This window comes from Raphanus sativus, chromosome 1 (assembly GCF_000801105.2).
Source record: "Raphanus sativus cultivar WK10039 chromosome 1, ASM80110v3, whole genome shotgun sequence".
NCBI classification, from domain to species: domain Eukaryota; kingdom Viridiplantae; phylum Streptophyta; class Magnoliopsida; order Brassicales; family Brassicaceae; genus Raphanus; species Raphanus sativus.
Window position 1 is genome coordinate 14500378 of NC_079511.1, and position 15689 is coordinate 14516066.

Here is a 15689-nt window from a genome sequence, read left to right on the forward strand (position 1 = left end):
AAAAAGATAGTTTCTGATCGTAATTTAACCAAATTCGATTCAATATTAAATTTAAGTTTTATATGCAAATTTAAATAACATTATTCTAAGGAAATATAGATATTAAGAAAAATTTAAACTTAACTGTAATTTATACAATATCGAAAAAATAGAAAATTGATATACACAATCAGCTTTTTGGTTTCGGTTAATATTTTTAATTTACTATAAATCTATTTAAATTATCATTAATAATTAAGAACCACACACAAATTTTGGGGATTTACTTGCGAAACATTACTAGACAAGTTTTTTAAAAAATTAAAAAAAAATCTAAACAATTGCACAAATTGTAAACTACTCTTATAGGAAGACAAACTTTCACAAAATTTATTTCAATTACATCTACCAAAAAAAAATCGAAGCTTACTTTCTATTACATGCACAATGACCTTCAATTTTTATTATATAATATGTAATATTTGTGCCTAAAACTTTTACCATTATAATATCTATAGATTAAAAATTATAATCTTTATTTAATTCATTCACCCCGCGCAAGGCGCGGGTATCACCTAGTTTTGTTTATATTCTTGTGGAATTGATGTTGGCACATTCTACATACTGTCCACATGATATTTAACAATACAAGTATGTTCTTTAAATTAAACATAAATTTTACTTTATGTTTACATTCCAACAAAATAACTCTCATATGACTATCAGCTTTTAATTTACTTTTATTGAATCAATTAGTCACACTCATTTTTGTCAATCCACTTCAACTAAGAAAAACTTCAAAAAAAAAATTACAAATTCATGTAAGAATAAAACATATAAACCCGGCGCGTAGCGCCGGAATACCACTAGTGATAAATATAATAGCTCTCACCCTATGATGTCAATATCATCAATTAGGTGCAGGAGAAAACAACATGTGTTTTTATCTCAAAGAGTATTTTGTTGTGTTTGAATGGGGAACAAAGCCCAATCTCAGCCTAGACTTTAAAAATTTAGGATCCACTAACATCTTCTCCCTTTTCTAGTATTGTATTTTATTCGTGCCTTATCTTCCACGATTGATTGCATAACCTATGTATATAGCGCCTTTATTCCTCATTGAATCCACTTCATAAAGTCTCTCCCTTAACGCATTTTCTCAACCTCATCTCAAATCCGTAATTCCTGAGACTATAAATAGAGATGAAGACCTCGCCAAATCTCACAGCTTCACGAGATCAATCATATTCCTTCCTTACAAACACAGGATGTCATCATATTTTTCATTCGATCAATCGGTTCATGGTTTCTTCGCCATGATAAAACAGGGTTTCGCTTGAGAAGAAGACAAATCCTAATAGGAGGATGTTGGATAAGCTTTGATAGCTTGTAGCTTAAGATATCATTAACAAGTCGGTTAAGGACAAGATAAGCTTAAATATAAACCTATTAGTATTAGGAGTTATCTATTACTTGTGGGATAAGGAAAACTACTCTACTATATATACACATACCGAGTTGTGGTAATGGTATAACGATTAGAGAGAAGTTCTTAGTTTTGAGTTTATTTTCTAAGAGCAATAAAGAGAGCAAGTTCTTTATATTTTGGTGAGACTTCGAGTTACGACTGTCGTTGTCTTTTTTTCATTGTCTCAATTGGTTATTGATTTCTCCGCTATGACTCGTAAGGAAAATCGCCGGCCAGCTAACTCGAATATGCTTCCACGGAAAATATATTTGACTCCTCCACCTTGTAAGCAGAACTGCCTATGTTATCTCCGGTTGGCTTGTTCCATAAGATGAAGCATATTAGCTACTGCGGGAGAGAATAAAAAGTAGAAGGATGATGGGTAATATGCAGAACAGCAAAACTAGAAAATTTACATAGCCGCAACTTCGGCCATTAGTGGTGGCAGAAGGAAATACTTGGTGGCGTAGGAGGGAGGACATCACTTGACAGTTGCATTGGTCGGGGTTGGTTTCTGTAACTAGTGCCTGCACTTCCTGTAAATTTCTCCAATGAGCAGCTTTAGTTTATCAACAACAAAAGAAAAGGTCATGTTGGTGCTCATATCAAACGTGTCATTTGAACTCTTATTTGAGGTTTCGCTTCCTTCTTTGACCTTTTTGTCTGTGATAATGTTTATCAATCATATATGTTGAGTAAATTTTATTTGGTTCTTGCAGACTAGGCAAGCCTTTGCACCAGAGCAAATAAACAAAAGTTGTTATGTTATTATGCTTGCCAAAGTGCATTATGATGGGAGGGGACTCAATACCACATGATGTTGATCCTGATATAGACAGATCGGTTATGCCAATCATCCGTTTGCAACAACTGTTACCAATATTGATCAAGACCTCTCTCAAAAAAATGTGTACCAAAAGCAAGGTGTTCCTTTCCGGATTCATGCTGAGCGTAAAGCTGAAACGAAAAAGCTTAAAGCTTTACAAAATATAAGTTTTTTCACAAGTTGTCAATAAGTTTCAAAAAATAATGATTTTTGGTCTAATTTTACATGAGGAGAAGCTGAACTATCTGGAGATTGACAGTCAAAATTCCAGAGATATTTAGAGGCTATATAGCTTATGCACTCAAAAAGACACGCAAGGCATAGATGCTCAAGTTGGATAAATGAAGACCCTCCTGCTTACTCTCAAGCTTGGTTTCTCTTTTTTTGCCACAAAAAAACCTTTGGTTTAGTCTTCCATGTTTTCAAACTTATTCAATCAATAAAAACATATTTCAACTTATTCATCAGTGTCGATAGACATGTCATATGTGCGTGTGGTTATGATCCAATTAAGAATAACTTTTTCTGAGAAAACGTTAGCTGGTTAAATAACTATCATAGACTGCAACATTATTTTGACCCAAAAAAAAAGACAGCAACATTATAAACTCATCTTAGGAAAAACAAATTCTGCTACATAACCCACTTCTGGTGTGTTGGCTCTGATTCCATATAGCCATTGACTCGAACGTTTTTAGTTAGCTTGGACGCACCCACTGATATTGGGAGAAGCTGATTATAGGAGGAAAGCTGATTAATTTGATGATATGACTCTTTTAGAGAAAGTATTTGATGATGCCAGTAAGTTTTTTATTAATGTTGTAGTTGGAAATAATGTTAGGATATGTTTTCAGTGGATTGTCTATGTGAGCTCTATTTCTGAACTAAATAAAATACAAGGAAATCAGGTTGATTTATTTTCTGTTAATCTTGTTTCATTTGAATTTGGTTGATTATAGTCTTACATGACGACGAAGTAAAATATAGTGAGGAAGCAGATTGATGCAAATAAATGTCCTTTTCCTCAGTTGTTTAATAAATAAAACTAAAATCTGATATTTCAGTTTGTGTCATTATCTGGTTAAATGTTAGAGATCGACATGGTATAAGAATTCTTGAAAAATTCAATTTTAGCAAAAAAAAAACTGTCGAGAAAATTTCAAACATAATGGTCAAAATATAGATGCCTACACACTAAAAGGAAATAAGTTATGGAATGTATATGGAGTAATTGCAGTGTATATACAAATATAACCAGCATATTTGCTAAGATGGATTTTTAGCCTTAACATACGACGTGTTTTTATGACTAAAGTACCCCTACACACTAGTTCGATACATGAGATATGAAATACAATTAATTTTTCCTTAGTTTTCATCATTACGAGTGAAGCAAGAGATGAAATGAAAAATATCATCACGATAATTATCTCCTCCATCTCTCTCTTTCCTTATTTTCTCCGCAACCTCATCCTTCCAATCTCTCTCATGTGATTTTTACAATCGTAACCATGGTTTCCTAAAATCTTCTATAACTTGTTCTCTCATTTGTCCCAACAAATAATCACTGGAATGATCATCCTTTCATATCAATCGCCTCTACTTTCCGGCAAGACCTCTATCACCTTTTGATACACTAGAACTGTGTCTTTCCTACTGCAAGCAAACAGTGTTGATTATAGTACTTTAGATTCAATCCAGAGTACCAGTCTACACTTTAATTTTATTAGTTTTCAACTTAGCCAAAACGAATCATGGTTTCAATGATTGGTGACGAGCAAATAAACAATTGATTGCAATAAAATTCAGATTAAAAAGAGAGGCTGATCCAGGGTTGTGCTTCGAGTGAGATGACCGCGACCAAACAACTATTCAGATCTCAAGGTTAGAACAACACACTGTCGTGTAGCTGCCTCTTTCACCGATCAGTCTCAGCGCCTAAGATGTCGCTTGGTCTGAGACAGATGATGAACCTTAACGAACAAGTCTGATCTGCTCACAATGCACCCTAACATCTATTGTCGCATGGCTAGGGATACAATGCTAAAACATACAAGATCTAGCAATCTATTACACTTTTGATACACAGGTTCAACCTAAGATCATATGCTAAGTGATCAGATTAACATAAGCATTAAACTCTGTATGGTTGAAGGCAATCTAAGCAACAGCCTATTTGTGTTTAGTCACGATCTACACTCTAGCACCCTAGATCAACTTCAACGACTACTTAGACATAGAACAAGAAAGCATAAACATAATGACTGAATGATACTGCATAAATCTCAAAGGAAAACAATAGGGTTCAGGATGATCTTCGATGAGAAGGGGAGCCGTCTCCCGTACAAAGTACAAATCGCCAAACAAGTCTAGGGTTTTTTGTCTCAAAAAGAGCGTAAGTAATAAAATAAAGGATAGATGCGCTTTATAATGGAGGCGCCGTCGACTTCAGAGAGAGAGAGGGAAAATGATTAGGGCAAATCTTCAAAAGATATGGAAACTTCCATAAATATTAGGAACAGTCTGCCTGGTTGCTCTGCATGATTGCTCTTCGAGATCAACCGTCTGACTGTTCCGCCAGGTTGTTCTGCGGGAAAAACTCCAATTCTTGCACCTTTCTTCATGCACCACCCTTTAGCTCTTTAGCCTACTCCAGACCTGAAATGACTCAAAAAGGATTAGAATAACTCGATAAAACATTGAAAACTGGTTAGAAAACATATATACATTGGTGTCAAAAACACCATATATCACCTTTTACTACTCACTCTCATCGACTCTCCGGCGAAACCCTTATCGCCTGATTCTATTCACTCTCTGGCGGAACCCTTAACTCTGTTTTGGTGGTAAGTCATTTTACATGTTTTCTCTTTTTGAATCATTTCAACATTAGGGTTCATACATGTTTCATATTTTGTTGTTCAAACTCAGGCCTTTTTTGGATGGCAACGAGGGTGCTGATTTTTCACACTTCCCTTAGGAACGGTATCAAGCCAGCGCACGCAAAGACATTTAACGCCGCTAAAAATGTAAGTCACTTCCCAAACTCATCGTGCTTTTTTTTTATTTCCACCACACACGTATAGCTGGACATTGACTTCAGTATACTTATACTTTACACAATAGCCGACAATTCAGAATCATCTCATAGATCTATACTATTAAAAGAGAAACATTCTTAAAAAATCTACTTATGCAAGGTTGTTACACCTTTTCACTTTTTTGGTCTATATAATATGACTAAATATTGTAACTATCCCTCTTTGTAGCAACTAAATAAAATCCTCCCACATTTAAATAAAACCTATTACCATTTATTGACTTTAGATGCTATAATCAAAACCTTCGACATATAACTTATTAAATATGTACGTTTTGTGTAAACCATTTTTTTTTTGAACCATATAAGCTTCGACATATAACCTGGAAGTATAAACCTTCGACATATAACCTGGAAGTATAGACCATTCTTTATATTACGAATGTTTCTATAAAACGTTTGTATCGAATATTGTTGGTATAAAACTAATATAAACCAACGCAATTCACCATAACAAGACTGTAGATATTCTATTTATCAGATTAACTTTAACAGATTTTGAAACTCATTTTAAAGTTAGCATATATCATCTGGTCATATTATACTATGTCATCTTATATTATATAGTTCCAAATATTTATTAAAAAGAATTTAATAAAAAATCTGTTAAAAACAAAATAATAAATTTTACTTTAAGTTATTTTTATAAAAAGTATTTATAATCAAATTTTTTATTCAAGCTAAGTTTAAAAAAAAATTAAAACTTACCAATTTATACTTTTAAATTAGTCAAGATTTGCCAAATAAATCTTAAATATCATCAGTTCAACAAATGTATATTTCTTTTATAAAATGCACACAAAATATAATAATAGATAGTAGGTCTGGCCATGGGTCTTCGGATCGGGTATGGATCGGTTCAATTTGGGTCCTAAAAATTTGGACATAACTAGGTATTTGAATTTTTTGGTTCAGTTTCGGATTGTTCCTTTCGGATCCGGATCAATCCATAATTCAAATACCTATTAAATACATGTAACTTTTGGGTACGTAATGGGTCCGGATTGGTTTTGATATTTAGGACCCAAAAAGACTTGAAGTACCTGGAAAACCCAAAATACCAAAACACAAAAAAATATTAGAATCCAAAAATATTAAAAAACCAAAAGATCCAAATTTTTACCTGAAATCTGATCCGAAAAATCGAAAAATACCCAATTTTTTTTTTCGAATACCCAAAACAGTTTTGAAAAAAACATTTTACTCGAAACCCGAAACTAAAATCGAAAACTTTAACCCAAAACTTAAAAATTATTTGTAATACCAATAACATATCTAAAATACCCAAATATACCTAATATGCAAAAAATATTTCAGGTACCTAGGTACCCGATCAGGTCTCGAGCAGGATCTTGACTCGAAAAGAGATCTGCGGGTCCAAAAAAATTGAATATGTACTTTGCTTTGAATCCGGACCCAGACCGCACCTATATTTCCAGGTCGATTAGTTTACGGGTTTGATAAAATGTTCATGTTTAAAAGAAAGTTACATAACAGTATACATACAAAATCTTAAATAAACTAATTCATAAAATATATAATTTAAATAAAAGTCTCTTTTTCGACATAATATAATATGACTTTGTAACATAAAAATATACAACAATTCCAAAATACTAATTCAGAAATTTTGTTTACAATCTAAAGAAAAACCTGCGCTTTCAAGCGCGGGTCAAAATCTAGTTATGTCTATTATAGTCCATGTAGCAGGATAACAACTGAGTTGTACATACAGTTTCAATATTAGCCAGACCGGAAAAAATCTTAATGTAGAAATAATTATTCACGCCTTTGCACTTGCTATTATTCCGCTTAGACAAATTTATTACATAATAGTAAATATTATTTTATAATTTCATAATTTGTAGAAAAAACAGAAAATAATTAGTAAATATAAAATATTGCACAATATGATGCTGTTAGCAGTTAAGATTTGCGCCTTATGCGTAATATATTATTGTATTAAATTTTCACATTTAACAGCATGTGAAAATAAGTAGTAAATATAAAATATTGCACAATATGATACGTGCAATTGATATATGTAGTATATAATTTTCAAAAATTTTAGTAAAAGGAATGTTTGTATTAACTAGAAAGATTGGTGAATAAGCGAAAAAGATATAAGATAATTAAAATTTAAAATCATGCAATTAGTTTATCAATATCTGAATTATTCGAAGGTTCCACTAAAAATGTATACTAATATTAATGAAGAAAATAATGTCTTAGTGTCAAATGATGATTTGTTTATATTCTTATAAATTATATTTTGTAACTAAAACAATACTAGAAAAATCAATTTTGAATTAAACAAACACAGACAAAACCAAATTAAAACGAACCAAACACAATCCAAACTAAATTAAAACTGAATCGAACACAATCCAAACCGAAATAAAACCGAACACAAATCAAACCAAACTAATTTGAATTGACTTTGGTTACAGGTTTCTTAGACCTTAATAAACCAAACCGAACCTAAACCCATAGTTTTTTTTTCTTTGAACAAAACCTAAACATATAGTTAAACCGACATGTTTACCTCTAATAAAACCGAGTTATTACTAACTTGACATTATTTGTCAATATTATATATTTTAAATATTTATCATAAAATTCATCATGCGTAAAATATAGGTTTTATCCTAATCTTTATTTTAAAAGAAGAAAAGGAGATTGGTTGGAGTAGTATGCTTCTAAAAAATAATTTTATAATAGTATTATAGAGGCAAATGTATATGTCGGTTGGAATCAAAAATAATGAGGAGATTAGATTAGGATTAATGCGTTATCACGATCTGTCATCCATAATTCAACCTTCCATTACGTAAGGTACGATGAGGTCATGCACCCCACGTCACTTTTGACAGAGCTGACTCATTTACGCCGTTTAAATTGGCTCCTCCGTTTTCTTCGCCCGTTAATTAGGCGTTCCATTTTCTCAGGTGCCGTGCCATATGCTTTTGGACTTTTCGCATCGTCAGAGATTCATTGCTTCACTCTCACCAATGTTGTGGTTAACTCATTTTATAATCATCAATCCTAATTCTTCTTTTTTTTTCTTGTCTGTGTGTGTTTAAATTGTGAAGAAGCTTAAATAAAATATATGCATTCTTGTGTTTAAAATATTATAATTACGTGGTTAATAATATATTTTAGTTTTCCTAACACCATATTTTGTAAGGGGTGTTCCTGTTTTTATTTGAAGATGAAAACCACTTTACTGAAAAGAGAAGGAAATCCAGTGAAATAATTTAGATGGCTAGAAGTCTAGAACAAAACAAGCAGTCATCAGTTTACACATATGTACTCCCTCCGTTTATTTAAGTTACATATTCCAGATTGTTCACACATTTTAATAAAACACATTAACTTTGCATAATTTTTGTGTTCATTTTTCTTCCATAATTTTAAACCAATAAAAATTCAATAAATGCAGTTAAGTTTTTTGAAGTTTGTAATTAGATAATAAAACATGCATTGAAAATGTAAAAAATAGATCTTTTTAAAACAATTTTTTCTCTCTAGAATATGTAACTTAAAAAATGGAGAGAGTATATAATTGTTTACTATTTTATTAAAACAGAACTACAAAATAACATTTGTCTAATTTTAAGTGAATTCTTACATATTTTTTTTTACTTCTTTTAACCAGTTCATTTATTATTTTTATTTAAGTTGTTATTACATATTTTACATTCATTTTTCACTCTTCCAAACTACTTCGACATTTATTTTATGTATTAACTATAACAATTCAAATCTGTTAACAAAATTATTTTATTTGTTTATATAATCAGTTAGACATAAGCATTCAGGTATACATTATAGATTGATTTTTACAAGTATCAAATGTTTGAATTTTAAAACTAAACTATGTTCGAATATTAAAAAAAAATTGGATAGTGTTCGATTTAAATTCATCTGAGTTTGGATAAAATTTATATGAACTTAAAAATATTTAAATAATATATACGTTCTTAAAAATATCACTAAATAATTTATAAATAAAAAGTCAAAACCAAACCCGCTCGGACTTAAGAATCAAGCTCTAGTTGTAACTAAAAGAGTTGTAGGTTAAGTCCATAGCAATGCTCATTGTTTTTGTCTTTTATATCGTGGGGTTAAACGTCAAGGGCCACACATTAATTCAAACATTCCTAGTTAGATACTTTTATACGTTTTATATTAAGTGTCATTTTAGATTTATGCACATACTATTTAGGGGGGTTATTGGGAGAAGAATTTGTATAGAATTTGTGAATTTTAAGAGTTGATTGATTTTAAAAGTTATGTGGATTGTGAAAATGTATATACATTGACTTATAGAATTTGATCATGATTTTCTTAGATTTGTCTAGCTTTTCATTAACTTGGATTACCAAAAGAGGTTTCATTAAAGAGACACACTTGTTATATATAAAGAATAATAAAAAATATTTTTTTAAAAAAATATTTCGTATTATAGTTTTCAAATTCTAACATTTTTATAAAAATTTTGTTTTTTCTAATTTTCTTTTTGAAATTTGAAAATGATTTTCCAAACTATTATAAACTTTTTATTTAAAGTTTTTATATATAAATTTAATTATATATTGAAAATGATAAACATTATAAATATAAATTATGTTTTCAAAAAGTGTAATGGTATACAAAATGTAATGAATTATAGATTTGGACATAATTTGGTAAAAGTTGCACATGGATTTTGAAAATCACATGGATACATATGATATTTTGAAAGTTGAGTCTCATGAATAAAAATGAATAGAATTCATGTCCCAATAACAATAGATTTAGTTAGAATTAGAGAATCTATAATAACAAAACTTTTTGAATAACAATGGATTTGAATGGATTTTGAAAATTCTTAAACCAATAACAATGGATTCTATTAAGATTTACGAAATCCAAGAACCAATAACAAAAGAATCTCAAAATTTCCAAAATTCATGAAAATTCATCTCCCAATAACCCCCCCTTAGTTTTCTACTCCTCTATTTTTTTAAAGATACATATTTTAGACTTTTCACATAAATTAAGAAATCACATTAAAAATGCATTGATTTTTGTGAATAACAATTTTCCATAACCTTTAACCAATAAAAATCCAATAAACACAACTAATTTTTTTGAAGTTAACAGATTTTCATTAAATAATACATTGAAAAAATAAAAAATGTATCTTTTTAAAACAAATTTTTTTCCTAGAACATGGATCTTTAAAAAACAGAGGGAGTATATTTTTATATAAAAACACCATTACCCATACAACTATTCGTATTTTAACCAATAAAAAGTACATTAGAATAACGTTAATAAATTTTGAATAAAAATATTAAAACAATATATATTTGCAACGAAAAATTTTATTTGCAACGACACTTAATATAAAACTGAGGGAGTAATAAAAACGATAATTAATAAATATATACGAAACTTCCCATCAACAACCTCATCAATATACATATGAAGAGGCACATTACATCTTATCTCCTAGTTAATAATCTCGACTTGGACAAAAGACAGAGAACGATGAAGTCTTCCCAGCAAAAGGTCATGGAGAACCTGCTTCACGGCCATGAGTGTGCCAACCAGCTCCGGCTAATCATGGACCACCACGCCGAGTCAGATTTGTCCATGGAAAGGGAGGATCTGGCCAAGTCCGTCCTCCATTGTTTCACGGATTCTCTCTCCATTTTGATCGATACGAATGATCATAACCAAGATGTTGATCAATCCAATAACTCATCTCCCCAAGACTCTTCACATGTTCTTGAGAGCAGCAGGAAACCACTTCACAAGAGGGGAAGGTATATATAAAATATAAATATCTAACCTATTTAGTCAATTGAAATGTTCAAGAATGGTTGAATGAAATGATGCTCATCTGGTGGCTGTAGAAAGACATCAATGGTGGAGAGCTCAGATTACCGCAGACATGAATCCCCAAACCCGATCTACCACGACGGCTTTCTTTGGAGGAAATACGGACAAAAGCAAATCAAAGAATCGGATCACCAAAGGTATAACTATCATTCACATAATTTAAATATATAGTTGATGGTGTTAATATAAGTAACACACACAAAAAGTGATGAAATATCAGGAGTTACTACAAGTGTGCGTACACAGTGGACCAGAAATGCGAAGCAAAGAAGCAGGTTCAAATGATCCAAAACAACCCTCCATTGTACTCAACCACTTACTTCGGCCGCCACACATGTCAGCTTCATCAAGCCTTTGAAACTTTCCCCATTGACACCTCAGATTCCCAAGATTCACACATGATTCGATTTGATCACCCAGATTCCTCTACCCATCAACATCAGAATCAGATAATTCAACTCAAAGTTGAACAAATGACGATGCCCTCTGAGAAAGCAGAAGAGTGGTCGTCCCCATCTGAGTATATGTCCTCCGAGGTTGCCTGCGCGGTGGAGGCTTTCGGGTTTAACCCTGCTCGCACATCAAGTGACTTATCTTGACCATATATAATATACCCTTCCCGTCGCTATCATCATCAGACATCTAAAGCTTCTTTAGTTATTTGTTTCCTCATAAAATCCTATAGTATACCATACCTACTGTTACCTTTTTTTGGGGTGTGTTTGCATCTCATAAACTTGTCTACCTCTACTTTAAACTTTTGTTTCGAGTTTAATATTAACACATCAACACTGTTTGGAATGTTGCCAGCTTTTTTCCCTTTTTTTGTTCATAAGGGGGTTGATCTTATATTAACAAATTGTCGTGTAAAGTTTCTAGTCACACTATGAAGGCAATCAAAAGAGGGTGAACGCTGTATAAAGCTAGCCACACTTGGTTGATTTATTCTACTAATTTCCTCATACAATCCTACAGTGTACCTACTGTTACTAATTTTATACTTAGAAAAAGAAAGTTATACATATCAATATTATTATTCTCATAAATAAAATCTCTCGGAGACCGCTCATGCTAATCCGATCAACCGTAGACAGTCCAACACGAGGGTCAAAAAGTGGTGAAACAAGAATTTGTTGGTCAGGTCAATGAACTTGCGACTGAAGCAGTCGGAAAGACAAAATACCTTTTGACCCTTGTGCCCTAAGTACCCAGTATATATAGATTATTTATATCAGGAAAAAGCTATATATCCTTGAGTTTTTGTATCATATCTCTTTTGGGTTGAAGGACTTTTCTATCGACTAAGGGTCTGACTGGTGTAACTGCAGCGGTTGCGGTTGCGGTTGCGGGAGTTTGCGGGTGCGGGTGGTTGCGATTTTAAGCGTTTTCTAGAGATTTGTACGACTGGTCCAACTGTTAGAAATTGTTGCGTTTGCGGGACTCTTATGACTGGTAAACTACCAAACACAACATCTGTTAAATAATAATTTAACAATATTTACATATTATGTAATTATAAAAATATTAAAAATCATAATAATATGATAAATATAAAATTTATATTTATAAAATCATATTATTCAATTTTAAAAATTTATATAAAATATTTTAGTTTTTAATTTTTATAATATAAATTGAAATATAATATGAATACATTTTACAATTTCTATTATTTCAATTGAAATTTTTATTGGATATTTTTAGTATTATTTTTATTTATTCTGTTTTTAAAGAAAAAAATTTACCCTCCCGCAACCGCCCGCAACCGCAAACGCTAGCTGGAACCAGCTTTTGATTTTAAGAGGTTCGAAGCGGTTTGAAGCGATTTGTAGCGTTTTCTGTGATTGTTTCGAAACGCCAACAACCGCTATGAACCGCAAAAGCTGCGTTTGCGGGTGGTAGCGGGAAAACCAGTCAGCACCTAAATCAAAGAGGCCGGCCTCTTTGAAAGTTATCATTTCACGAGGCAAGAATGTACTTGTCTTTTTAATGTGTATGCTTAGAAAAACAGAAACCAAAGATGATAATGCATCTCGTTAATTTTTAAATTCAAATATAACATTTAATTTTTTTATGGTTTCTTTTCTTGTTACTCGTGAGCTTATATATCATAACTCTTTTTTTTTTGACGACAACTTATATATCATAACTAGGTGGTTGTCCACTTATGCGGACATATATATTTTATAATCAATACCACTAAAAAAAATCATTCCCATTTTATGCTTCTAATGAAATATTTAAATTTTCTAATTATGTCATTACGATTTCAAAGACAATTATAATCATTGTGGAAGCACCGTAGTCTAGTCTGATGGTTAAGATCTAAAGGCTTCTACATCCAAGTTTGAGGTTCGACTCCCAAACTATACTATTTATTGTAGATTATCTCAAATCCAGGTTTCAAATCCCGGAGAGAAAGCGATTTATTAGGTAACTATGCAGATTATAGAATGAAGGATTACATGCAACTATGCAGATTATGGAAGAAATGATTATAAGGGATCTTCAACATGATGCAAGTAAATCTGGTCAGACGTGGATCTTCATAGGACGGCTCAGATAATGCAGTTAGGCGTAGATCTTCATAAGACAGATAGTATTGTCGGTTGTCGAATCGTCTATGTAATCTTCCTAATAATTGTAATATCATAATAAATCAGCGTTAAAAAAATCATTAATGTTAATTGTGAAAGACATTAGGTTTTTAAACTTTCCTTCATACAAGCCCAAACGTTCATAACAGTGTTTTGAACCCGAACCGGAACCACTGTTGAACCGATAAATCCCACGACCCAATATAAATCGGATTTTGATTTTGTGAAAAACCCAAAATTTAAAAACTCACAAACCCTCACTAAAACCCGAAACCCGATACCGATTGCACTAGTGGTTGAACCAATAAATAATTCTTAATTTTTTTAGCTTTTAGTTATGTTTTAAAATTCTGTGGACATTAGGTTTTTAAACTTTCCTCCAAGTGTTTATAACAATATTTTGAACCCGAGCCGGAACCACTGTTGAACTGGTAAACCCCGCGACCCAATATAAATCGGATTTGGGTTTTGTGAAAACCCCAAAATTGAAAAACCCGTAAAACTAACTAAAACCCGGAATCCAATACCGATTGCACTACTGGTTGAACTAATAGATAATTTTTATTTTTTTAGCTTTTAGTTATGTTTTTAGAATTCTGTTTTATATTCTAAATTTCCAATTAAAAATTTAGATTTTTTTATTTTTATTACCGTCTTCCTATTCTTCTACACTACAATTTACGTTTGCAAGAAAGGTGAGTAAACATGATCGTGTTTGACCCGCACATCCGTAAAACAGACTCAAGGATGATCAAGCTTATTATTCCTCTACACTACAATTTACGTTTGTAAGAAAGGTGAGTAAGTTATTTTTTATTTAAATTGGTTTATAACAAGTCATTACATTTTTAATTTCAGGATCAAAAAGAATAAGATCATATGATCATGTGGATTACAAAACATGTTTTGAATTGTTGAAGAACAAGAACCTGGCGAGCTGTTGGTAAGTTTTCAAATTTAGAGAAAACCAAAATTAGTTGATGTGATTTGGTGTTAATTTATTTTTTGTTATTGACAATTTACTACAATAATGTATTAATTTTGGTTTATTTTGGATTGAAAGTTTAATTTATTATTAACATTAGACATAAATATTTATGAATTTTATGTATTGATTTTTTTTTAGATGTCATAACTCTTATGTTACAATTTTTTTAAATAGTCTAAACTATTTCTTAATATTTTGTATGTCAAATGAAAATAAAAATATAGAAACCAAGTTAAGTATTTCCTAGATGTTTTAAGCATAAAATAGATAAATATCTAAACTATTATTTTATGTTTAAAAACATATCAAAATATTACCTTTAGTTTTATATATTTATTTCCATAGCTAATATGTTATTATATAATAAAATTAATTCATTTGTTAACATGCGGTTCACCCGCGGTTGACCCAATGACCCAATGACCCGGTCAATCATCCGATTCAGTGTCTAGATCGGGTTTGAAAACACTGGTTTATAGCTTTTCTTTGTATTTGATGTTAACAATGGAGAATAGAGCCTTACGATTCTCCTTTAATGCAATCAACGTAACCGTTCATATAATCAATCCATAAATCTCACTCATCCCACCCTCTCCTATTGAATGATTCTTTAATTCTTGCTTTCTCAGCTTCGTTGGGTATGTATAGACGGTGTGAGAGCTCGAACGAGAATCTCTTTATTTTTCTAAATTCAGATCATGCGAATTCCCAGTTTCATTGCTCGAAGTTGAAGACAAGCCGGTGTAGAGATGTTGTTCAGACTAGGCTACAACAATTTTAGCAAGCCTGAAATTAAGGAAGGTGTGAGCTCTTGGGGTTGATATGTTGTTGATTGATGG

The 15689-nt window shown here is 31.4% G+C and overlaps 1 protein-coding gene across 1 annotated transcript; it reads left to right on the plus strand.

Moving 5' to 3' along the window:
• The first annotated feature begins 10827 nt into the window (after nucleotides 1–10827).
• LOC108851805 (probable WRKY transcription factor 62) lies at nucleotides 10828–12066 on the plus strand. The gene is made up of 3 exons (XM_018625277.2): nucleotides 10828–11189; nucleotides 11280–11402; nucleotides 11486–12066. Exons 1-3 carry the CDS (start codon nucleotides 10846–10848, stop codon nucleotides 11862–11864), a joined length of 846 nt encoding a protein of 281 aa, XP_018480779.2. The 5' UTR covers nucleotides 10828–10845; the 3' UTR covers nucleotides 11865–12066.
• Nucleotides 12067–15689: the final 3623 nt, after the last annotated feature.

Bases quoted from the DNA above. Each gene is read 5' to 3' on its own strand.
- LOC108851805 (XM_018625277.2), top strand. From the start codon at position 10,846: ATGAAGAGGCACATTACATCTTATCTCCTAGTTAATAATCTCGACTTG. The intron at 11,190-11,279 runs GTATATATAAAA...TGGTGGCTGTAG, and splicing joins CCACTTCACAAGAGGGGAAG to AAAGACATCAATGGTGGAGA. The intron at 11,403-11,485 runs GTATAACTATCA...ATGAAATATCAG, and splicing joins AAAGAATCGGATCACCAAAG to GAGTTACTACAAGTGTGCGT.